General features: G+C 37.2%; 1 protein-coding gene and 1 non-coding gene across 2 annotated transcripts; one reads left to right on the forward strand and one right to left on the reverse strand.

Annotated features, from left to right (window-relative positions):
• The first annotated feature begins 3,180 nt into the window (after positions 1-3,180).
• Positions 3,181-3,253, forward strand: TRNAW-CCA. Its single transcript has one exon. It is a non-coding gene; the product is annotated as a tRNA-Trp (tRNA).
• Positions 3,254-23,294: 20,041 nt separating this feature from the next.
• LOC109172507 (H/ACA ribonucleoprotein complex subunit 4-like) lies at positions 23,295-25,361 on the reverse strand. Its single transcript, XM_019321664.1, has one exon. The coding sequence runs from the start codon at positions 25,260-25,262 to the stop codon at positions 23,523-23,525; it is 1,740 nt and encodes a 579-aa protein (XP_019177209.1). The 5' UTR covers positions 25,263-25,361; the 3' UTR covers positions 23,295-23,522.
• Positions 25,362-26,786: the final 1,425 nt, after the last annotated feature.

The raw sequence follows: 26,786 nt of genomic DNA on the forward strand, positions 1-26,786 counted from the left end.
CTTTGAGGATTCGAGACAAAGGGTTTCTCGTGAGGTTTAAGGTATTTTGATCCATCTCTATCTTTACTTTGAGAGCAATCTTGGGACAATATTCCATATTTATTTGAACCTTGGACTAGATTCATATCACGAGTAAACGAAGTACTCGTCAAAGTGCATGTAAGTTTGGTCAAGAGAATCAACTTACTTGAGGGCTAATTATGAGAATTAGTCGTTGACTCATTGGAAGGACTTAAAGTCCAAGTGGTAATGAATTCGTCGTGGATCCCACTTCTGTGGTCAAACGAAACCATGAAAAGAGTTACAAAATAGTACACTAGTTGGTCATTCCGACAGTGTGTGTACCTGTGAGGTTGAGCTACAGCTCTTAATGAATTCATAACTCTTTGAGAAAGGGTGGTTTTGTTGAGACAAACTTAATGAATTCACCGCATGTGAGGTTGAGCTACAGCTCTTAATGAATTCATAACTCTTTGAGAAAGGGTGGTTTTGTTGAGACAAACCTAATGAATTCACCGCATAATGACATGAGTACAAAGTGCTCGTGGTGCCCATGGATACTCTGTAGCCAGTCATGGTGGTCTGCGTTGAGATAGACTTGACAGAGTTGAAGGTCTATCCTAGAATAGACCTAACAGGGGATATCTCAGGGTCAAGAGTATGACCTCACATATTTTAAAGCGACCAAAGCAAATTAAGTGCGTTAAGTTCAAACTTTGTCTATTCGATGAGTTCAAGATCAAATTCACTCCCGTTTAGAGAAGTACTTAATGTCACTATATGACAGTTCAAGTTTTATACACTGGCATGAAAATTTGTTTTGATCGTTGTCAGGCAATGACAGCATCAGCCTAAGTCCCTTTAATGGTGGGGGATTGTTGGGAGCATTTAAAAGGAAAGGCTTCCTTTTGCCTATCCATGTTGTCCCACATTGGAAGTTTAGCCTCTTATACTCAATTGGGATGGTCTATGTTGAGATAGACCTAAAGAGATCCCTAACTTGAGTGGAAAATGGCTACCATGGTCTATGTTGAGATAGACCTAAAGAGACCCCTAACTTGAGTAGAAAAGGGCTAACCACCTCTTATGAAAGATAATGGGGTTATCTCAAGAAGCTGAGTGGCTAAGAAACATGGTGATAACCGTGTAATTGTGGGGGTGTCCAACACCTTCACCACATTGTGATTCACAAACTGTCATTTGCGTTGCCAATAACAGTGCCTGTGATAGAAAGAAAAGACTTACAACTGATTTATGTCTTTAACTACTCTATAAGCCTTTAATGGTGGTCTATACCGAGATAGACCTGATAGAGTTAAAAGTCTGTATTGAGATGGACTTCACAATACGTAAAATCTATAATGTTGTAAGACTTGTCAGAGTTAAAAGTTTATATTGTGATAGACTTTGACAGGATATAGTAGAAGTCTATATTTGAGACAGACGTAACATTCCTTAATACTAAAGGTGTTCGTAAGAAGTCAAAGAGTTTGACTTTTTGTAGGACCTGCCTTTTGAGTTGGTGTGTGCATTCGAGTTCAAAATTTATCTAACCGGTGAGTTCAAGATTCACATCACTCCTGGGAAGAAAATTACTCAGTGTCACTACGTGTCAGTTCAAGTTCTCAAACACTGACATTAAGATCAACTCATTTGTATTGCTCAGACATTGTTGCCTCCTAGCCTTCTGCTTTGAATGTGTGGGGGATTGTTGGAAATAGTCCATTCAAAGGACATCATTTTCGGACATAATTATGTGGCAAGCATGAATTGTGCTAAGTGTGTGGATGTGGCTGCTTAAATGTCTCTTAGTCCTGTACTATAAAAGGGGCAGCCCTCCTTTGTCTAAAACACACCAAGAAGAAACATATTCTTCTTCATTCTTCCTTCTTCGTCACTAATATATATTATATTATATAATATATATTATAATATATAATTCCGTGCTTGCATGTTCAAGTCTGAGCAATAGTGAGGTTCGCCTACGTGATTGCTAGTGCAAGCTATCTGTAGTAGGTCTGTGTAGCCTGTTGAAAGCGTGCCAGGGTTCTAACAGCACCGTTATCGGGCAAATAACGCTTTTAAGGTAGTGTTATTATAACACGGCACAGATTTCCTTTCAACCATACACCAATAGTGTCCGTGCTTCTTAAAAGGCTTCCAGATCGCGCGTTGACGTTGCAAATTTCCCCAACAAGGACTACTTAAGAATCGTAAAATTAATCGATCTTATCTGATCTTTCTCTATTTTTTTATTGCTCAAGTATACTACTATTTTCATAAGGAAAAAACAATTAAATAAATTACGATTAAATAACATTAACCATAGAATTAATTAAAAATAAATAAATGTCTCTCATCACTCAATTACAAACATTAACCATAAAATTAATTAAATTGCATAAATATGATAAATAATTTAATTAAATAAAAAATAAAACATAGATGTTTGTGCAATTTACACCATACAAGGAATGAAGGATACAAACAATTACTACAACAATCACTCAATCAGCACAACATGCGTACGTTAAGTAGTAAACAATAATCTATAAAGAGTAAGAAAATATCAAGTTTTTTTGGGTGTACCCTGGTGAAAATCAGGAGGTGGTCAGGAGGTCCACCTGACTAGCTAATTCAAGTTTACTCCGAAAGGCTATGGGAGCTGTCGCAAGGGGAATCGTTTATGAAAATTGAATATAAATTATCTCGAAATTCTCCCCGAGCTTATTTACCCGTTGAGCTACCATCCCAGGTTAAGTTTCATTCTATTAATTGCATATGCATGCCGCAGTACAATGATTGCGTGTTTGTAATGAAGGAATATATTATCACTAGCGAAACCCAAATCAAATACTACATATATGCTTGTTGTGCTGGAAAGAAAAATCAAACACTTTATACAATTGCATTTAAGAGTGCACTTTGAATAAAATTCACATTGTGATCTTAACTGAGAAAAAATCACAAAAAAATAAATTAACATAAATTATCATAATTAATTGGACTCAAATCAATAAAACTAATAGATAATTTTCACAGGGTCTAATTTGAAACCTTACGCACTATACAATATTTGTACAAATATTGATTACTACAGCCAGTCACCTCGATTATGGAATAAACTTTTGCTGGTTTTACATAAAGATAAGCGTTTTTGTATAAAAGATTATAACATCCGGATCCGTGGCGCAATGGTAGTGCGTCTGACTCCAGATTAGAAGGGTTGTGTGTTCGATTCACGTCGGGTTCAAATCCCTCTATTAGTATATTATCTTTAAGGGAAAATGGCACTTCTTCCTCCTAAGTTATATACTTAAGGGATTTCTGTCCCCATTAATTTTAAGCAATTATGGATCCATCAAATATACAAATTTAACAAAATTAGTGTAAATAAAATTTTTAACCACTTACAAGACCAAAAAAATACAACTTTGTTAAACCTACAATTTCAATCACAGTATGTGGGGATCAAACCCATGACCACGTGGTTAAAAGCCACGCGCTCTACCACTGAGCTAAGAAAGCATACTCAATAATATGCATGTATAATCGGGGAGAAGATATTGGATATAAACCAATATTATCTTGTTTAGTAGAAGTTGTTTTAGAGATTATGACTTATTTTAAGTTGAAACCAAGCTATAATTTCTATTTGGTAAAACAAAGAAAGTTTTAAATAATAGTTTATTTTGAAACGCTACCCTAAGTAGCATTTAAAATGAGATGAAAATTGAATTTTCAACTACTTACGAGAGCATTTATGGGCATAAAAATGAAAATTTTAACTACTTATGGATCCAAAAAATATGCAAATATGACAAAATTAGTATAAATCAAATTTGTAACCACTTACGAGACAAAAAAAAAAATACAACTTTGTTAAAGCTACAATTTCATTCACCGTCTGTGGTGATCAAACCCACAAGCATGTGGTTAAAAGCCACACGCTCTACCACTGAGCTGAGAAGGCCTAATCAATAATATGCATTTATAATCGAGGAGATGATATTGGATATAAACCAATATTATCTTGTTTGGTGGAATTTATTTTAGAGATTATGACTTATTTTAAGTTTAAAACAAGATATAACTTCTATTTGGTAAAACAAAGAAATATTAAAATAATAGTTTATTTTGAAACGCTACCCTAAGTAGTAATTCAAAATGGGATTAAAACTGAATTTTCAACTACATACGCGAGGGTTTATGGGTATATAAATGAAAATTTTAACCACTTATGGATCCGACAAATATAAAAATTTGACAAAATTTGTGTAAATCAAATTTTTGACCACTTACGAGACCAAAAAGAAAAACAAAACTTTGTTACAGGTACATTTTCATTCACTGTCTGTGGGGATCGAACCCACCACAACCACATCATTAAAAGCCATGCACTCTACCACTGAGCTACAAAAACCTGCTTAATATAATGAGGGAGGGGATATTTGATATAAACCAATTCAATATTATCCTGTTTTGTAGAATATATTTTTGAGATTATGACGTATTTTAAGCTGCAACCAAGCTATAACTTCTATTTGTTAAAATATAGAAAGTATAAAATAATAAATTATTTTGAAACGCTACCCTAAGTAGTATTTCAAAATGTGATGAAAATTGAATTTTCAACTACTTACGAGAGGGTTTATGGGTATAAAAATGAAAATTTTAACCACTTATGGATCCAACAAATATACAAATTTGACAAAATTAGTATAAATGAAATTTTTGACCGCTTATGAGACCAATAATATGCATGTATAATCGGGGATAGGATATTGGATATAAAAAAATATTATCTTGTTTGGTAGAATTTATTTTAGACACTATGAACTTATTTTAAGTTGAAACCAGGCTATAACTTCTATTTGGTAAAACAAAGAAAGTTTAAAATAATAGTTTATTTTGAAACGCTACCCTACGTAGCATTTCAAAATTAGATGAAAATTTAATTTTCAACTACTTACGCGAGGGTTTATGGGTATAAAAATGAAAATTTTAACCACTTATGAATCCAAAAAAAATACAAATTTGACAAAATTCTTGTAAATCAAATTACTGACCACTTACGAAACCAATTAAAAAAAATATAACTTTGTTAGAGTTACAATTTCATTCACTGTCTGTGTGGATCGAACCCAGGACCACGTGGTTAAAAGCCACGCACTCTACCACTAAGCTAAGACAACTTATTCCATAATATGCATCTAGAATGGTGGAGAGCGTATTGGATATAAACCAATATTATCTTGTTTGGTAGAATTTGTTTTAGAGATTATGACTTCTTTTAAGTTGCAAACAAGCTATAACTTCTATTTGGTAAAACATAGAAAGTTTAAAATAATAATTTATTTTGAAACACAAGCCTAAGTAGCATTTAAAAATGAGATGAAAATTTAATTTTCAACTACTTACGAGAGGGTTTATAGGTATATAAATGAAAATTTTAACCACTTATGGATCCAACAAATATACAAATTTGAAAAAATTAGTGTAAATCAAATTTTTGTCCACTTAGTAGGGATCGGTCCCACGACCATGTGGTTAAAAGCCACGCGCACTGCAGGAAATTATGGAATTTCAGACTACCTGAAAGTGATATTAAATCAATTCGAAAGCAAAAAGTGGTCTGAAATAGCAACAAAGGTTTTTCCAGATACCAAAAGTGGTCAGAACAACGCTTTCGACTAATATCACTTTCAAGTGGTCAGAAATTCAATAATTTCCAGCAGTCAATGTTGCAAAAAACGCTAGGCGCCCCCTAGGCGCCGATTTTTTTTATTTTTTTTTAATTAAAAAAAAATTAAAATTAAAAATTTTCAAAATTTAGTACTAAAATATAAGGTTTCCATAGTTATTTCTTAGAAAGTATTTACAAAAGTGGTTGTAAAATTGTTCAAAAGATTGTTTAAACCATCTAAATACATAAAAAACTAAAATTAAGAGCTAAAGAAGCATTTTTTTTGAGAAATTAGTGGACCAATCAGACAACCGAGTCAAAAGTTATTCCTTCCGAAAGTTTTCCGACATTTTCAAAAAAAAAAAAAAAAAAAAAAAAAAAAAATTCGCCGAACCGGCCGGTTAGGCGGTCTAGGCGGCCGGCCGCGGAGGAGGCCATCGAGGCCATTCCTCGCGGCGGCCTCCTATCGCCTAGCGCCTAGGCACGATTTTTGCAACACTGCCAGCAGTGGCACTCTACCACTGAGCTACGATGGCCTACTCAATAATATGCATGTATAATGATGGAGAGGATATTGGATATAAACCAATTCAATATTATCATGTTTGGTAGAATTTAATTTTAAGATTATGACTTGTTTTTAGTTGCAACCAAGTTATAACTTCTATTTGGTAAAATATAGAAACTTTAAAATAATAGTTTATTTTGAAACGCTACCCAAAGTAGCATTTTAAAATGAGATGAAAATTGAATTTTCAACTACTTACGAGAGGCTTTATGGGTATATAAATGAAAATTTTAACCATTTATGGATCCAACAAATATACAAATTTAACAAAATTAGTATAAATCGAATTTTTAACCACTTACGAGACCATAAAAATACAAATTTGTTAAAGCTTACATTTTCATTCACCGTCCCAGTGGGGATCGAACCCACGACCACATGATTAAAAGCCACACGTTCTACAACTAAGCTAAGAAGGACAAATCAATAATGTACATGTATAATGAGGGAGTGGATATTGGATATAAACCAATATTATCTTGTTTGGTATAATTTATTTTTGAAATTATGACTTATTTTAAGTTGAAACGAAGTTATAACTTCTATTTGGTAAAACAAAGAAAGTTTAAAATAATAGTTTATTTTAAAATGCTATCCAAAGTAGCATTTAAAATGAGATGAATATTGAATTTTTAAATACTTATGTGACACCCCAAAATACAAATTCAATTAATGGGTTAATTGAGTAATTAATCCAATTTCAATTGAGGAATTAATTCCTAAAATCCTGAAATTCAATACTTGAGGACTAGTATTTGACTAGTCAATTCCAAAGTCAAAGTTGTACCTTGAGCTTTGAAGGGAGTTCCCTTGTTTCTTACATTTCCTAATGTTAGTAAGGGCATTATTGACCTTTCACCTAGTGTTAGTATTGTAACCTAACCTAGTAGACATCTTCATTCTATCCCTTACACTTTCTAAAAAATTAAGCTCTACCTTCTCTCTAAAAAGGTGAGTAGCTTTTCTTCCAAGCCAAGTTGAGACCTTGCCAAGACTTCAAGAGTTGCTTCCAAGATTCAACCTTTCTTATATTTGGGCATCTAGGAGGGTAAGATATAAGTCCATCTTGTGTTTTTGGTTCCATCTTAGATGTCTTTTTCTTAAAAGTAGGATCTTTATGATCTTTTGGTTTGCTCTTGAAGTGGGTTTGGAAGGGGAGCCTAGTGAGGAGCTTGTTGAGGTGTAAAGTGAAGCCTTTTAGTCTACAAGAGGTAACCCATGCTCTACAAAATCTATTTTGCTTACCTATATGTGGTTTCTTGGATTCTACATGTGTTTTGCTATGAAATGTGAGTGTTGATGCATGATCTTGTGAAAATGCATATCTTGAGCTTGTGTTTAGGGTTCTTTTGTGCCATTGCTTGGCATTTCCTTTGATTCAAGTCATTTTGTTGTGTTTAGTGAGATTTGGCATGTTTTAGACTTGAATTTGGGTTGAAGATGAAAAATCCGCGAAGTGTGTTTTGTGGTACAGGACATGTACCCGCGGGCGGAACGGCGGACTGGGCACCACCCGTCGCCCCACCCGCGGGTACAATGCTTGTGGGAAGAGTGTTCCCGCGGGCGGAACCACGGGCGGGGCACCACCCATGGATCCACCCGCGGGTACACAAGTGGAGTTGTTTGGGGGATTTGTTCCCCGTGATTCTTTTGACTCGGTATTTGGTCTTTTGACTTCCCGATGTTCTTTTGTGGAACTATTTGTGTGTCTTCTTGATGTTTCGTATGTCTAGAACTATGTGGTAGGTATCCATGTAGGTCTTTGGTGTCTTGAATCGTGCTAAGTGTTCAATATTGTGTTTCGTTGAACCGTGATGTGTCTTGTGTGTTCCTCGGAACTACCTTTGGTTTATCCGTTTGATAAGCATGCTAGTTTGGTGTCTAAATGCTAGCGTGTGAGTTGTTTGTACCTTCCGATGGGTTGATGATAACTTGTGTTATTCATCGTTGTTGTTGTTGGGCTGTGACCCATTCCTTGATTGAGTATGTTTCATACCTTCGTTGTGATACGTTGATTGATTCCTGTTGAGGTGTGATGCGTGTGTGGCTTTACCTGGATTGCACGATTAGTGGTATAGGACACTAGTCACCAAGGTACTACAGCGGTCCTCGTGGTGACCGTGACGTGATTACGGAGTTGTGACCTGTGTGTCAGGTTCACGTATTTTCTTGGGAAGGCGTGTGTCGCCGTGTGCGTGTACGGTACCTTGTGTACTATGAAATTGGTGGCTTTGTTGGTGGTTTGTTGGTGGGGGACGACGGTCCCAGGAGGGAAAAGGTTAGACTAAGAAGTACAGGGGTCTTGGAGGTAATGGTTGGAAAGAAGATACAAGGTTGGGGGTAGCCATAAGGTTGGAACCGGGCATAAGGCAGGCATATCAACTCGTGATGGGTGATGTCACGAGGGCTATTGTAGCCACTGTGGTGAGTTCTTCTCTTGTGACGTGTGTAGTCACAAAGGCATGTGTTGCCTTGGCATGTGTTGCCGGTTGTGTGAGTCTTATTCTTTTGCGTTGTACTTGTCGGGTTTTGATCTATTGAGTGATGATAGACCATGCCTTGACTCTTTTGTGAGTCATGTTATTCTTGTGGTCTTGGGATGTGTTCCCGTGTGTTTTTGTTGAGAGTGTTGAGTCTTACGTTGGCTTTTATTCTTGGTTTTACACTTATATATATGTATTCCGTTTCGCAAATGGTTTTACAACTTATACCTTACTTATGTATGTTATTTCACATGTATTGGTGGGTTACCAGCTTTATTCGCTGACCCGGCGTCGTCCCATGTTTATTTGTGATCTTTCAGGTGATGTCTAGACGAGAGCGCAGTCTAGTACCCGATAGCTTAGCTCCTTCCGTTTGTTTTATGGCCTGTGTGCCTATCTAGTTGTAGACTTGTGAGATTTGGGATAGTTGTATACCAGGCAGATTTGGCCGTAGCGTTCATCTTTGTTGATGGGCGTGGCATAACACCCCTTGACTTGGATTTATGTTTATCCAGTTATCTTTTAATCTTCCGCTGTGCTAGTTGTTTAGTTGTGTTATCTGCATGTGTTAAGGCTTTTTATAGCATGTGTTTTGGGGGGGCGGGGGGGGGGGGGGGGGGTTCCAACTTACGAGTGGGTTTATGGGTATATAAATGAAAATTTTAACCACTTATGGATCCAACAAATAAACAAATTTGACTAAATTAGTGTAAAACAAATTTTTAACCACTTACGAGACCAAAAAAATACAATTTTATTAAAGATACAATTTCATTTGTTGGGATTGAACCCACAACCACGTAGTTAAAAGCCACACACTCTACCACTGAGCTTAGAAAACTTCCATAATAATATGCATGTACAATTGGATAGAAGATATTGGATATAAACCAAAATTATCTTATTTTGTAGAATTTATTTTAGAGATTATGACTTATTTTATGTTTAAACCAAGCTATAACTTCTATTTCGTAAAACAAAGAAAGTTTAAAATAATAGTTTATTTTGAAACGCTAGCCTAAGTAGCATTTCAAAATGAGATCAAAATTGAATTTTCAACTACTTACGCGAGGGTTTATGGGTATATAAATGTAAATTTTTACCACTTATGGATCCAACAAATATACAAATTTGACAAAATTTGTGTAAATCGAATTTTTGACCACTTATGAGACCAAAGAAATACAACTTTGTTAAAGGTACAATTTCATTCACCGTCTGTGGGGATCGAACCTACGACCACGTGGTTAAAAGTCACGCACTCTACCACTAAGCTAAGACAACTTATTCCATAATATGCATCTAGAATGGTGGAGAGCGTATTGGATATAAACCAATATTATCTTGTTTGGTAGAATTTGTTTTAGAGATTATGACTTCTTTTAAGTTGCAAACAAGCTATAACTTCTATTTGGTAAAACATAGAAAGTTTAAAATAATATTTTATTTTGAAACGCTAGTGTAAATCAAATTTTAGACCACTTACGTGACAAAAAACAATACAATTTTATTAAAGCTAGAATTTTATTTTCCCTTTCTGGGGATCAAACCCACAATGTAACACCCCCAATTTTCACGACATTTTAAAAACTTAAATACGTAAGGCAAGGTAACTAACAGGTATCATAAAACGTAAACGACAGTGGAAGACTTTAATTAAAAACGTGAAAACTGGAAGTGCTATGCCACATCCACCTCAATGTGGATGCACAAGCAAGTCTAAAACCAACATACTATCTTGTTCAACATAACCACGGCACAGAGGCCCAAAACACTATCTACAAAGTCCAAGGGAGCTACACTACAACCAACAGCTAGCGCACTCGCCATAAGCTACTCAAGACCTGTAAAGCAACATAAAGAAAGGGGACGACGCCGGGTCAGCGAATATTGCTGGTAACCCATCAATACGCGTTAAGTAGCATATATAGATAGTATAAAACAAAACCATTTTCGAAACGGAATACAGTATATATCAGTTCAAAAGTCGTAGATAGAAGTCAACTGTAAAGACTCTATTTCACTCTCAAAAGAACAAGGGAAATCAACATCCCAAAACAACGACAAGACAAGGACAACAACAATAACCAGATACAACTCGAGGCATATTCTACTGATCACAAAGTATAATACCACTCGACATGCTCATTTACAAGGAATAGACATTCGAGCATTGGCAACTACATTCCACCGTGACACTTCATGTCACAAGTTCCAACCTTATGCACTGTTCCAACCTTATGGCTACCCCCGGCCTTATTACAGTTCCAACCATTACCTCCAAGACCCCTGTACTCCAAAGTCCAACCTTATGCCTCCGAGGACCGTCATCCCCACTCCGAAAATCTCCAACATTTCCACCAACACATAGTACACGAGGGTACCGTTCATTTAATTCACAATCTCCGACAAGGGAGCCTATGCTCATATTACACCACCAAATTCATTTCATGGCCACCACGAGGACCACATATGTACCTTGGTGATTAATGTCCCATACCATTAACCGTGCAATCAAGGTCCAGCCAATACATATATTTACTGTAACACCCCGTGTTACGGCCTCTAACCCAGACTAGTTACTTAATTTCTTACCATTAAAAGAGAATTAAATTCCCTAAATTAATTAAGAAGGGCCCACCATGGACCATGGACCCTTATCCTTAAACCAAACCCTTAGTCCTATAAGGGAATAGGATAAGTGCATCCTTACTATTCAGATCCTAGTTAGGACTCCTAAATATATATAAGGACTTAGAAGGTACCTAGAAATCCCACCACAACTGATTATACCACACAAGATATTCCCAATTCCCCTATCACCAAACGTAGGAGAACCCACGGGGAGAAGGTCCTAGAGAAAGAACCTTAGTAGCCAAGGATATTTGATTAAGGCTAAGATGTGACACCCCGTAATCCAAATTCAATTAAGGGATTAATTAAGTAATTAATCCTAAACCAACTGGTAATCTAATTCCTTAAATTCCTGAAAATTCAATAGTCGGGGACTAGTAATTGACTAGTCAACCCCAAAGTCAAAGTTGTACCTTGAGCTTTGTAGGGAGTTCCCTTGTTCCCTTACACCTCTTCATGTTAGTAAGGGTATTCTTGACTTTTCACCTTGTGTTAGTATTGTATGCTAACCTAGTAGAATACCCTCATTTCTCTACTTACACTTTCCAAATTCTAGATCCACCTTCTCTCTAAAAAGGTAGATAGCTTTTCTTCCAAGTCAAGTTGAAGCTTTGTCAAATCTTCAAGAGTTGTCTCCAAGATTCTACCTTTCATACATTTGGGCATCTAGGAGGGTAAGATCTATGTTCATCTTGTGCTTTTAGTGTTTTCTAAGGTGTCTTTTCTTAAAGATAGAATCTTTATGATCTTTTGGTGTGCTCTTGAAGTGGGTTTGGAAGGTGAGCTTTGTTAGGAGCTTGGTGAAGTGTTAAGTGAAGGTTTTTGTCTACAATAGGTAACCCATGCTCTACAAAATCTATTTTGCTTACCTATGTGATGATTTCTTGGATTCTACATGTGATTTTGCTATGAAATGTGAGTGTTTATGCATTGTCTTGTGAAAATCCATATCTGGAGCTTGTGTTTAGGGTTCTTGTATGCCATTGCTTGGCTATTCCTTTGATTCAAGTCATTTTGTTGTATTGGGTGAGATTTGGCATGTTTTGGACTTTAATTTGAGCTTGGTGTTGAAAATCCCTGAAGGGATTATTTTGGTGTACAGGTGTGTACCCGCGGGCGGAACCACGGGTGGGGGCCTACCCGTGGGTCCACCCGCGGGGACAATGTATGGTTGTGTGGGGATTTGTTCCCCGTGATTCTTTTGACTCGGTATTTGGCCGTTTGACTTCCCGATGTTCTTTTGTGGAACTATTTGAGTGTCTTCTTGATGTTTCGTATGTCTAGAACTATATGGTAGGAATCAATGTAGGTTTTGGTGTCTTGAATCGTGCTAAGTGTTCAATATTGTGATTCGTTGAACCGTGACGAGTCTTGTGCGTTCTTCGGAACTACGTTTGGTTTACCCGTTTGTTAAGCATGCCAGTTCGGTGTTTAAATGCTAGCGTGTGTATTGTTTGTACCTTCTTATTGGTTGATGATAACTTGTGTTATTCATCGTTGTTGTTGTTGGACTGTGATCCATTCCTTGATTGAGTATGGTTTCATATCTTCGTTGTGATCCGTTGATTGATTCCTGTTGTGGTGTGATGTGTGTGTGTGGCTTTACCTGGATTGCACGATTAGTGGTATGGGACACTAGTCACCAAGGTATTGCAGTGGTCCTCGTGGTGGCCATGACGTGATTATGGAGTTGTGACCTGTGTGTCAGGTTCACGTATTTCTTGGGAGGCATGTGTTGCCGTGTGTGTGATCGGTACCCTCGTGTACTATGAAATTGGTGGTTTTGTTGGCGGTTTGTCGGCGGATGGGGACGACGGTCTTCGGAGGGAAAAGGTTGGACTTGGTTGTACAAGGGTCCTGGAGGTAAAGGTTGGAACTAGATATAAGGTTGGGGGTAACCATAAGGTTGGAACCGGGCATAAGGAAGGCATATCAACTCGTGATGGGTGATGTCACGAGGGCTTGTGTAGCCGTTGTTGTGAGTTCTCTTCTTGTGACGTGTGTAGTCACAAAGGTATGTGTTGTCTTGGCATGTTTTGCCATTGGGTGTGTCCTTATTCCTTTGAGTTATGCATGTCGGGTGTTAATCTATTGTGTGATAATAGATTATGCCTTGAGACTTCTTGTGAGTCATTGGGTTTTGGGATGCGTTCCCGTGTTCTTGTTGAGAGTGTTTGAGTCTTGTGTTGACCTTTGCTCTTAGTTTTGAACTTATATATATGTATTCTGTTTCGAAAATGGCTTTAAAAACTTATATCTTACCTATGTATGATATTTCACATGTATTGGTGGGTTACCAGCATTATTCGCTGACCGGGCGTCGTCCCATGTTTTATATGTTTCTTTCAGGTGATGCTTAGACGAGTGCGCAGTTTAGTGCCGGCTAGTGTAGCTCCTCCCTTATGTTTTGTGGCCTGTGAGCCAATTTAGACTTAGTACTTTGTTATGTTGGTTTTTAGATGTTGAACAATGCAGATGTTAGCTAGCCTGTGCGTTCACCTCTGGGTGAGCGTGGCATAGCACCCCGTTTCTTCCAGTTTATATATCAGTCTTCCGCTGTGTTTGATGTTTTGGTTTAGATATCTGAATGTTTAAGGCTTTAAATAGCATGGAATTTAGGGGGTGTTACATAAGAGGTAACTCATGTCTCAACAAAACCTATTTTCTTTGCTATATCTTCTTCATTGGCTTCCTTGATATCTGATTCTGTGCTCGAGTCTTGATAAAGCTTTGCCTGAGATTTATATTGTGTTTATGAGATGATCTTGAGTTTTATGTGTTGATCTTGATACTTATGTGATAATCTTGATGTTTTTTATTCTACGATAAATTATAAGAACGATATTGTGTTTCAATTATGACTGGAGCCCTAGGGTAATAAAACGTGGAGTTCGTATTATGTGATTTTGGTATGTTTGGGTGGGATTTTGCATGTTCGGGTGTTGAGTCTTCGCATGTTTAGGTGTCGTGTTAGGATGTATTTGGTGTGGTTCTTGGTTTAAGTCCGTTACTTGAATACGTGGTGTCGTCGTCTGTGTTTGAATGTGTCTGGACATGGTTTCGGGTTCCACAAAGGATCCTAGGACCAAAATATTACCTAGAAGTCAGTGGGGGGTAGGTGGGGGCAGGGGTATCCGCCGCCCGTGCCCTCTTTCCAGCGGGCAGCTGGCGGGCAGGCGACTGCACGCTGGTTTGTGCTCCGCCGCCGGCGGGTGGTCCTCCACCCGCTGGAATTTTGGTGCCAACCGTGGTGTTTTTTCCCGTTTGATGTTTTCTAGTGTCCTTTTGTGTCCCGTTGTACCCCGTTTGTCGTGCGCAAGTCTAGTTTGATTTATCGGGTACCGTTCTTAGGATAAAAGAGTCTTGTGTATTGCATTCTAGTTGAATTGGTATCTTGTTGGCCTAGGAGGAAGGTGTATGATCCCTTAGGAGTGTCACGAGTGGTGTGTTACGTATAAGTTATATTAGGATAAATGTTCCCCGATGATTCCCCCTCACTATGTGTTAATGTGGGTTGCATGTTGTTTGGCTTCTGTGTTAATTGTGCATGATACCCCAATTGGTTGCGATCAATTGGCTATAATGACCATCTGATGGGTTGAGAACCATCATGTGTTAACCCGACCAGTTGTGGTCGGTCGGCTATACAGGCAGTTGGATGGGTTGAGAACCATCGGCTGTTATATATATATATATATATATATATATATATATATATATATATATATATATATATATATATATATATATATAAGGCTGCGGTCTATACTCTGGTTGCGATCAGATACACATGATAATAGGGCTGTGGTCCACCGTTTGGTTGCGATCAAACGTTTATAAATGAGCTGCGGTTCATTGATTGGTTGCGATCAATCTCCTTGTATTGCGGTACAAGTAGGGCGCTGCAAGGCCATGTCAGGGCTATATGCACTGACCCCTTGGCAATGGAACTCAAGGTTCGGGTCATGTGAATGGTCCTGCGGCACCACCATATGTGCATACCTGTCTTATTGTGACTGAAATAGTAATTGAATATTGATATGATGGATGTTGAATAATCTTGTGACCTTAGGATGTGTGCTGGAATGTTTATGTGTATGATTGATTATTTGATTGTGCCTGCTATTGCTTGATTGAGTCTATCCTCGGCTTTAAATTAGAGTTTCATAAGTATATATGTATTCCGGCTTCAAAATGACTTTCCTTATATATCTACCTATATTATACTTAACGCGTTGGAGTGGGTTACCAGCATTATTCGCTGAACAGATATATTTGGCTTTCAGGCACAGATGAGTAGCTCTGGAGCGCGCTAGTCGGACCCGTGGATCTAGCTAGATAGTTCTATTATCGGCCTGCGTGCCTTGAAGTTGTAATAGATATTGACTTGAGGATAGTTTAGCCTGTACATCTGAGTTCCCAGCTCAGATGTGGCATAGCGCCCCGACAATTATGTTTAGATTATGCTCTGTTTGGGATTTGATATTAGAATTGCCTTTATTTCATAAGCGTTAAAAGTTTTAAAATTTAGGGGTGTTACATTTACATCACAGGAATCAATCAATGGATCACAACAAAGATATGAAACCATACTCAACAATGAAGGATTACAATCCGACACCAACGATGGTCAACACAAGTTGCCAACTTCAATGGGAAAGAACAAACCACGCACACTAGCATTTCAACATCAAACTAGCATGCTTATCAAACGGGTAAACCAAACATAATAATTCCGTAGAACATACAAGACTCATCATAGTCCAATGAATCACAAAGTTGAACACTTAGCACGATTCAAGACACCAAAATCCTACATGGATTCCTAACATACCGTTCTAGACATACGAAACATCAAGAAGACACTCAAAAAGCCCAATAAAACAACATCGGGAGGTCAAACATCAATTACCGAGTCAAAAGAATCACGGGGAACAAATCCCCGAACAACCTCAAACATGTACCCCGCGGGTGGGGCCACGGGTGGACCTCCACCCGTGGTTCCGCCCGCGAGAACCAAAGCCCACAACCTATGTACCCCGCGGGTGGGGCGGCGGGTAGGCCACTGCCCGCCGTTCCGCCCGCGGGTACCAACCTGTGTCCAAAATAATCCCTTCAGGGATTTTCACCAACAAGTCCAAATTCAAGTCCAAAACACCCAAAATCTCACACAATACAACAATATCACTTGAATCCAAGAAATAGTCAAGCAATGGCATACAAGAACCCTAATAACAAGCTCTAGATATGCATTACCACAAGACACTGCATCAAAACTCACATTTCATAACAAAAATCACAAGTAGAAGTCAAGAAATCATCATATAGGTAAGAAAATAGATTTTGTAGAGAATGGGTTACCTCTTGTAGCCTAATACGTCACTTTTCCCACCCTTTAAAGGCTTCTCTTAAAGCTCTCCTTCAACTTCAACTTCATAAACACACCAAAAGACACAAAGATTCCATCTTTAGAAAAAGACACCTAAAAAGGCACTAAAAACACCAAGAGATCAAAGATCTTACCCTCCCCTATGCTCAAGGCTAAGAAAGTTTGAATCTTGGAGACTAACTTGAAGGATCTAGGATTGCCCAAAACTTGGCTTGAAGAAGAAGCTAACAATTTTCTAGAGAGAAAATGGAGCTTTTGTGTTTAGGGTGTTAAGGAAATGAAATGAAGGATGATGCCAGGTTAGCTTGGGGCACAAACATAAGGTAAAAAGACTTCTTTACCCTTACTTAAGTTGGAAGAATAAGGAGACAAGGGAACAACCCATAAGACATAGAGTACAACACTTTGACTTGGATTGACTAGTCAATTTCTAGTCCTCCGACTATTAAATTTTTAAGATTTTAGGAATAAATTGCCAAATAAACTAGGATTAATTATCTAATTAATCCTTAAATAGATTTTGAATTTACTGGGTGTCACACACAACCTCATGGTTTAAAGTCATGTGCTCTACCACTAAGCTAAGACAACATTCTCTAAATAGTAATGTTGTTCGGCATTTATGGTAGGTTCAACCGAGAGATTACCTTCTAGTACAAAAATCGACTTCCACCTATTCACTCACATTTTTCGAGCCCACTTTAATACCATTTATTATCACACTTCCACCCAATTTGAATGGTGTTTTGACGAAAAATTTATATTAAATTTTATACTGTATTTTTTAATTCAATAATTACGTAAACTCTTACTTGGATGAGGTTCAAACTTAAGACGGGTTCAAACCTAAGACCTTTATTATGAAAATCAATGAGTAAGTTATTAATAATAAATAGTTAATGGAACATTCTATTATTCCGTTACTGAATTAAAGTTTATACTGACGGAATGCAGAAATATTTAAGGTAAGAAAACAATATATATATATATATATATATATATATATATATATATATATATATATATATAAAATAGCGGGTAAAAGTAAGAAAATAAAAAAATAAAAAAAACTAAAATTTAAATAACTTGAACTATTTATTTCATCAAATAATTGGATGGATATTTTTTAGTTCTCTTTATAAGCCTTATTTTATTGGCTATTATTAGTATAGTAAATGCATTCTACTTTGTATGTAGGCACGTCCATGCTATTTTCTTGCGGAATGAATATAGAATCGTATTAGAAATTCGATCAACACGCTTAATGTTGGCAAATTATGCCCTGGACCCGTGTCCACAGTGAATTGTGGACACGGGCCCAAAACGACGTCGTTTTTCAAAAAAAACGCGTCATTTAGCTATTAAACTCGCGCTCGTTTTGCCGTTAACGGCGTTATTTTTTTTTTTTTTATTATGAATGTACAGTTATGCCGTTATGAATGTACAGTTATACAATTATGAAATTATGAACACAGAGCTCTAGCATTATGAACTTACAATTATGAACATATATAGTGATGAAATTATGACCATGGAGCTTTAAAATTGTGAATATAGAGCTTCAAAGATTATGGATGTACAGTTATGGAGTTATGAATCTACAGTTATGAGATTATGAATCTACAGTTATGGAATTATGAATGTACAGTTATTGATCAAATTATGAACAAAGAGCTCTAACATTATGAACTTACAATTATGAACATATAGTGATAAAATTATGAACATAGAGCTCTAAAATTGTGAACATAGAGCTTCGAAAATTATGAATGTACAATTATAGAGTTATGAATGTACAGTCATGGAGTTATGAATGTACAGTTATGGAGTTATGAATGTACAGTTATAGAGTTATGAACGTACAGTTATAGAGTTATTAATGTACAGTTATTAATAATATAGTAATAAAATTATGAACATATACTCCTATAACGAAGCGGTCTGAAATTCTTAAAAAAAAAAAAAAAAAAAAAAAAAAAAGAAGGAGATAACAGTGCCGTCCAGCAAGCATGCTGGACACAGGTCCAACACATAACGATTGCTTGATGTTATGTTTGTTATTAACTACCAATTTTAGTTAATCCTAAGTTAACGACGTTTCAATAACTCAATTCTCCGCCACTAATGGTACACACCATCTGCGAAAACGATATGCCACCATCTGAGTAGGTTAACGAAGATGAAGACAAAGATTCCTAGTATGGATAGGATCTTTGATTGACTTGGATTCTCGTGTCGGAATCGGAAACATACGAAGATTCCGTGGAATAAAGCAAACTAAACAAGTCAGAGTTCTTAGCGGCCGCGTAAGGTGTTTGTTTGTTGTGTCGTGGAAGCGAGCCATGCAACTGTTAACTAATAACCTCATACACTTTATTTTGTTGTTTTGCCAAATTCAGGAATTTATCGCAACCAACACCATTACGGTAAAGTGAGGCAAATTATAATGCGGACCGCAGTTCCCAATGTATTATGGTACAAGCATCAAATATGTATGGTAGTCTCATTTCAACACAATTAAAGTATCACTTTGATATAATTACAGTTTCGCTCGATATTATACATTCAAATATGTGAAATTGTTATTCAGTTTAATTTTGTATACACTGCAGCTTCATTTCAACACAACTACAGTTTCATTTCAATTCAATTGCAGTTTCATTTGATAATATAATAAAAATAATACATGAGACAATGTCAATTTAGATACACTATAATGGATGCCGTTTTGGACCATGGTCCACAATATAATTGCTGGTAAAGTGACATCTAAAGTGATCTACAAGAATGGTTGTTCTTATCATTTTATAGGCCCAAATTTTATTTAAAAAAAAAAAAAGGTCCAAGTTAACATAGGCCGGACATTAAAAAAATAAAGTCCAAGTTAACATATATTTTCATAATTAAATTTAAATTATATAAGATAAAAACTATTAATTTTAAATAACTTGAAATAATATTTACAAGTTTTTAATAATTTTGTCGAGTTTTTTGCACTTTTGGTCCTGCAACTATAGTGACATTATCAGGATTGATTCGCCGCGACTTTCAAACCTTGCAATTTCAGTCTACGACTATTGTTTTTGTTGCAAAAATGATCCTTCCTGCCAAATTTATGTCAAAATCTCATCGGATTTGGTCAATAATGCATTGTGGATACACTGTGTGACCCTTCCACTGTATTTACATTGAATATTAGTGGAACCTCCTCGAAGTTGAAGGGAAGGGTGGACTAGGCTATTGTTGAACCACTATAAAAATTCTTGTCTATCTTTACTTTTTAGCACTTTACTTATAACTGCACTAACCTAGCTTGTTGAATCAATCACACACATTACACGTTTTACAGCGGATTGTTTTGCGTGAAACCAAAATCAGCTGCAAGTGACTTTTAAAGTTTTCCGCCGCATGTTACTAGCAAATCTGTTGGTAGCACGCTCTTGATTAACTGTATTTGCAAAACTTGTCTTAAAAATTTCTAAGTAAAAATTTTAAGAAAGTCTATTTAGCCCCTCCCCCTCCCCCCTTCTAGACTTTCTTTTCCTCTTGGGACCAACATATTATAAGTGATTATTTTCTGATACAAATATATGTGGGGTCCACTTTTGATTTTGCTCCGGTCAAAGTGGATGCGCACTCTTCGTAGTGAGACGAAGAAATCAATATATTTTACACTCAAAACAGAAAATGGGTGAATGAGAAATTGATTCTCAAAGTAGATCCATTTGAGTTGAAAAATGAAGGTGGAAAGGCTTGGAAGAACTGAAGAAACACTTGTCCCACATTGATTTGAGGACTAGATTTGCACCACTATATATACAAGAGCCTTTTAAAAAAAGTTTTAATTGTATAACACAAAAGCTTATGTTTATTTTACTTTTCTTATTTTGTATTGCCATACAAATAGTCAAATAGAATACCCTTTTGGTAGCACTTCCAAAGTTTAGACTCTCATATGAATTTGATCAACATGTGTTGCCAACTAATCTGCACAAGAGCCTCTCTCGAAGTATGACAAAGTTGATACTTGAGAGCTTTAGGCCATATTTGATAAATGACTGTTAGCTGTTAGCTTATTGGGTTAATCAGATGGTATAACTAGTTGATAACATTAGCTGATTGTAGAAAGGTGTTTGGTAAATTAGCTGTTAGTTGGCAAACAAAACGCAAGCCTCTTTCGGTTGGAAGCTTGACGCATAAGGGGACTTGGTGGTAGACTCTTGGTGCTGCGAGCCTGACATTGAAGATCGCCAAGAGTGCACATCTGGATCGAGGGTATGTCACCAGTTTTGGTCAACAATGCTTGGTGGATACATTGTGTGACCCTTCCACTGTACTTACACGGAATATTGGTGGAACCTCCTCGAAGTTGAGAGGAAGAGTGGACTAGGCTATTGATTAACCACTATAAAAATTCTTCTATATCTTTACTTTTTAACACTTTACTTATAACTCCACTAACCTATCTGATTGAACCGATCACACACATTACACGTTACTTTTGCATGAAACCAAAATCTGCTGCAAGTGACTTTCAAAGTCTTCCGTGACTGTTACTAGCAAATCTGTTGGTAGCACGCTCTTGATTAATTGTATTTGCAAAAATAGTCTTAAAATTTTCTAAATAAAAATTTTAAGAAAGTCTATTCAACTCCTCCCTCTTTCCCCCTTCTAGACTTTCTTTTCCTCTCTAGACCAATATATTATAAGTGGTTATTTTGTGGTACAAATATATGTGGGGTCCACTTCCGGTTTTGCTCGGGTCAAAGTGAATTCGCACTCACCGTAGTGAAACGAAGAAATTAATATATTGTACACTCAAAACGGATAATGGTGAATAAGAAATTGATTCTCAAAGTAGATCCATTTGAGTTGAAAAATGAAGGTGGAAAGGCTTGGAAGAAGCATTTGTCCCACATTGATTTGAGAACTGGATTTGCATCACTATATATACAATAGACTTTTAAAAAAAGTTTGAATTGTATAACATGAAGACTCTTTGTATGCTACATTTATTTCAATTTTCATATTTTGTATTGCCATACAAATAGTCAAATAGAATACCCTTTTGGTAACACTTCCAAAGTTTAGACTCTCATATGAATTTGATCAACATGTGTTGCCAACTAATCTTCACAATAACCTCTTTCTAAGTATGACAAAGTTGATACTTGAGAGCTTTAATCCTAATCTAATCTATGAGTTCTTGAAAATGATTTTTTTTTTCTATTAGTAAACGCATACTAAAATTTTGTATCACATGTTTATTTCCATTGTGTTATCCATATGTTATACTCATCCAAACATCCTAGTAAAGCTTGTAGTAGTGTGCTGACTAGACAATTTGTGTCAAATTTACATGGAACTTAGTATTACAGTGATACTACTTTATTATTATATTATATAGCAGTTGAAGATCTGGCGGTGGCTGGAATTATTGTGGCCATTAAACTATTAAAGTGGGAAAGAGAAAAGGGAATGCAAAGGAGAAAAAAGTTAAGGCCGGTGGGTATAGTTGCTGCTGTAGAAAAGTGAAGGTTTGGTACTATACATAGAAATCGAATCAATGGAAGAATCTGCTGGCCCAGAAATTCCAGGCATTGTTCTCGAAGCTGCCTACTACCACCATGTCTATCTGCAGTCATCCGTAATCAAGTCGAGTTCGAATAGTCAAATATTTATCAACTCATAAATACTTTGTATTTGATTGGATCAAAACAATGATGGTAAATTAATTTACATTGTTCACAAACATACTTAAACCAAGAAGGTCAATACACAGCTCTATGGTATTGATGAAGGACCAGTCAAGTTGCATTCTAAGCGAAGTTCACCTTATAACCCTAGCCAGCAAAAGAACACAAAGAAATGAACACCCATAAATTTTTCTCAAACCAAAAAGGTCAATAGACAAGCTCCATAGCATTGGTGAAGGACCAGTCAAGTTACATTCTAAGCGAAGTTCACCTTATAACCCTAGCCAGAAAAAGACCACAAAGAAATAAACACCCTTACATTTTTCTCAAACCAAAATGGCCAATAGACAAGCTGCATGGCATTGGTGAAGGACCAGTCAAGTTGCATTCTGAGCGAAGTTCACCTTATAACCATAGCCAACAAAAGACCACAAAGAAATAAACACCCTTACATTTTTCTCAAACCAAAAAAGCCAATAGACAAGTTCCATGGCATTGGTGAAGGACCAGTCAAGAAGAAAAAAGGCCAATAGACAAGTTCCATGGCATTGGTGAAGGACCAGTCAAGTTGCATTCTGAGCGAAGTTCACCCTATAACCCTAGCCAAGAAAAGAACACATAGAAATAAACACCACAGAGGGAGGCATTATCCAGATCAGTTTAAAGAACATAAATGGTTATCTTAGGAATCAAAAGTTGATGCAAATATGCCATCTTTTGCAAAAGGCATTGAGGAAGACATTTGGTGCATATAGCAAACAGAGGTGAGATCCAAGGTGATGTAAAACAGGGGATATATATTTATAGAATGCTGGAGTAGAGAAACAACAACAAAAAAAACATATGAACCAGGATAACATCTCTCAGTAATTCAAGTTTGAAAAATCCCCAAGAACTTAACTGGAAGTAAATAAGACAGACAGATCATAAAACTGAGCTACCAATTCAGAAATGAAGAATAAAAGTGAGCAGACATACATGTCTTAACAGACCAACAGATAGTACAATTTGGCAACACTTAGGTAGAATTGAAGTTGTCACAACCAGGTCCAAAATTGAGCAGCCTCTACTCCTCTTCGGCTTCTTTGTTCTTTTTCTTCTTCTTCTTCTCTTTCTTCTTTTCGCTTCTATTTGATTCATCGTCGGTTCCACCAGCAGCAGCTGGCAAAGAAGAGTCACCGTTCTGTTCATCTTTGTTTTTCTTCTTCTTTTTCTTCTCCTCCTTGGGTGATGCCGAGTCAGTTTTTACTTTATCTTTCTTCTTTTCCTTCTTTTCCTTCTCCTCATCAGAATGTACCTCTTCCATACCATCCTTTTTCTTTTTCTTCTTCTTCTTCTCAGTCTTCTCAATCCCAACTTCCACCTCCTTGTCCGTTTCGTTCACTTGCACAGTTTCCTCAACTTGTGATATCTTAGGTTTCTTAGCAGCATGTTGTGCGGGGCTTCCATCACCTTCATCCAATTTCCGCTTACCACCCTCTGTGATTGCTGGCTCTGGCTCAGTAGCAGCAAGCTGAGCAACCATAGAATCCCCTCCGGTGGGCAAAACAACATTCCTCAACCACTCAGTTGGTGTTTTCTCGTTTGGCTTCCCATGCTTGTCCAACTTCCCATCAGCTATCAATTTCTTCTTCATCGAAGCTCTAGGTCCCAAACCCCATTTCCTCGGATACGTGTCTCTATCCATCACCACCCTCTTAATCTTTGCAACCACTCCATGATCACAAGTTGCCATAACGGATGTAGTCATTTCCGCAATCCCCAATGCAATGGCCTCTCCCTTGGTCGTCATCAACACGACTTCCTCTCCCACCTCGATATCATTCTCGAACCTCAACAACCCAGGAATCATCAGCTTCGCACCATAACAAATTGCATTCACGGCAGAATCCTTCACCACCAACCTCTTGTAACTAGTTAGAAGTACTTCCAGCGGCATAATCACCCTCCTCAAATAACTCTCATCCCTATAATTATCATACACCCACTGAGCATCCATAACATCATGCATTGTCACCATATTGTCCTTCTCACCCATAATCCCAGACCTCACTCTCCTCAGCTCCTGCATATGTGCTCCCACACCCAACAACAATCCAAGATGCACACACATAGTTCTCACATAAGTTCCGGCCTCACAAGAAATCCAGAAAACGACCAAATGCCTATCCGCGTCATACTCCAGTAACTTACTCTCATATATAGTCCTAATCCTAAGCTGCCTTTTCACAGCAGAAATCAATGGTGGCCGCTGAAACACAGCCCCAGTCAGAGTCTCGAGCGCCCGAGCCACCTTCGCGACATCAGGCACTGCAGAGTGCAATCGTGCAATACAGACATACTCTTTTCCAGCACCCTGCTGGGATTTCACGAGCCGGGTGGCCCGATCAATACAGACAATCAAGTTCCCCGTGACTTTCGGGTCAAGCGTGCCGCTATGACCCGTTTTCTCGACCCGCAAGAGTCTCTTAATCCAAGCCACGACTTCATGGGACGAGGGATTCGCAGGCTTATCGAGGTTGAGAACACCGTACCTGATGTACTCGGCAAGCGGCCGCTTGAGCGGAGTGTGGCCGGAGGGAAGAGGAGTGTAGTGTCCGGTCCGAACATTCAACCGGTCGTAGTTCTTCAGGAGAATCGGCCACTGGGACGTATCAATGGAAGGAGTGAAGCTCTGTGGCTTGATGAGATAATCACCATGAACCTCGGTTGGTTCATTGCCGCCGGGCAAAGCTTCCGGGTCATCATTAGACTTGCTTTTCTTCTTCTTCTTCTTCTCTGAGCGAGAGAGCTCCACATCAGTCATGGCTGCCGCCGGCTTAGTGTATAGGTGAGACCAAATGAGACACAATCACAGCCTAAGGGGAGATGTTAAAAATGGACAAAATTAGGGTTTAGGGTTTTACAGACTTTGTAGGGTTCTGAAATCTTTCTGCCATTGGTAACTGTTACATTATACCGATGGGCTTAAATCTGTCTTGTTGGGTTTAGGCCCAATAATCATCAACATATAGGGCCGGTAGTTAGTTGTGGTCTTAGAAATTAGCCCAAAGATGTATAAGGCAGTCGTTATGGGCAAATTATATTATGCACCGCGGTGCATAATCGATTATGCACCGCGCGTCTTTTTTTTAAAATGAAAATAAATAGTGTTTGTTTCCGCCATTGCGCACCCTTTTGCAAAAAGTAACTCTGTTATTCAGTGTCATTTTGTATACACTGCAGTTTCAGTTCAACACAACTACAGTTTCATTTCGATATAATTATAGTTTCATTCGATATTTATAGACTCAAATATGTGAAAATGTATTTAATTTTATTTTATATACAGTATAGTTTCATTAAAACACAACTACATGATCATTTTGATATAATTACAGCTTCATTGTACAATATACACTCAAATATGTGAAATGTTATTCAGTTTCATTTTATATACACTGCAGTTTCATTTCACTATAACTACAATATCATTTTGATATAACTGCAGTGTCGGTTTAGATTTACTATAGTGTCGGTTGGTGTTTAATACACCAAACAAGCGGACTCCGTTAACTCTAACGGCGGGCCGTTTCTTTACTTAAAGAAACGACGCCGTTTTGACCGCGGTGCACATGCACCGCGGTCTATAATATAACGACTGGTCGTTATGTCGTGGACCGCGATGCACGTGCACCGCGGTAAAAACGGTGTCGTTTTTTAAGTAAATAAACGACGTGTCTTTACTGTTAGCGGAGCACGCATTTTTGGTGTGTAATTACCAACTGAAACTACAATGTATCTAAACTAACACTACAGTGTATCTAAACCGACATTGCCTCACGTATTATTTCACTAGTTCTTTTACGCGCTTTGCGCGAGTGAAATAATTCTCAATGATTATTATTAAATAAGTATTTCAAAGTATATCAATGCAATATTATATCGGAGATGTTCATGCATAAGTAAATAAATATTGAATTTGTTTATTTAAATCGGTAATTTAAAGTACATAAATGCAAGATAATATATGAGAGAATTGATTTTATTGTCACTAAAATAAATTTTGCAACTTTGTAATAACGCTAGTCTAAATACTTAGTCTAAAAACGATAGTATAAATAAATACTATTTTTTGTTTAAATTTCTCTAATTCTTCTTAATTCTCTTTTGAGTAGCATTGTCATTGTCTTCATCTTCAGTACATGTCCTCTTTATTTCTTTTTTTTTTTTTTTTTTTTTTTGTAGTGTGTCATGTGCAATTGGGTTACTGGTGGTAGCATAGATGGATTCATCGTGGAATGAGATTATGGTGTAGAAAGCTTTAGATTTGCTTTGTTGTGTATATGAT

This window comes from Ipomoea nil, unplaced genomic scaffold (assembly GCF_001879475.1).
Source record: "Ipomoea nil cultivar Tokyo-kokei standard unplaced genomic scaffold, Asagao_1.1 scaffold0146, whole genome shotgun sequence".
Taxonomy (NCBI): Eukaryota; Viridiplantae; Streptophyta; class Magnoliopsida; order Solanales; family Convolvulaceae; genus Ipomoea; species Ipomoea nil.

Coding starts and splice junctions, on each gene's coding strand:
- LOC109172507 (XM_019321664.1), bottom strand. CDS start 25,262: ATGACTGATGTGGAGCTCTCTCGCTCAGAGAAGAAGAAGAAGAAGAAA.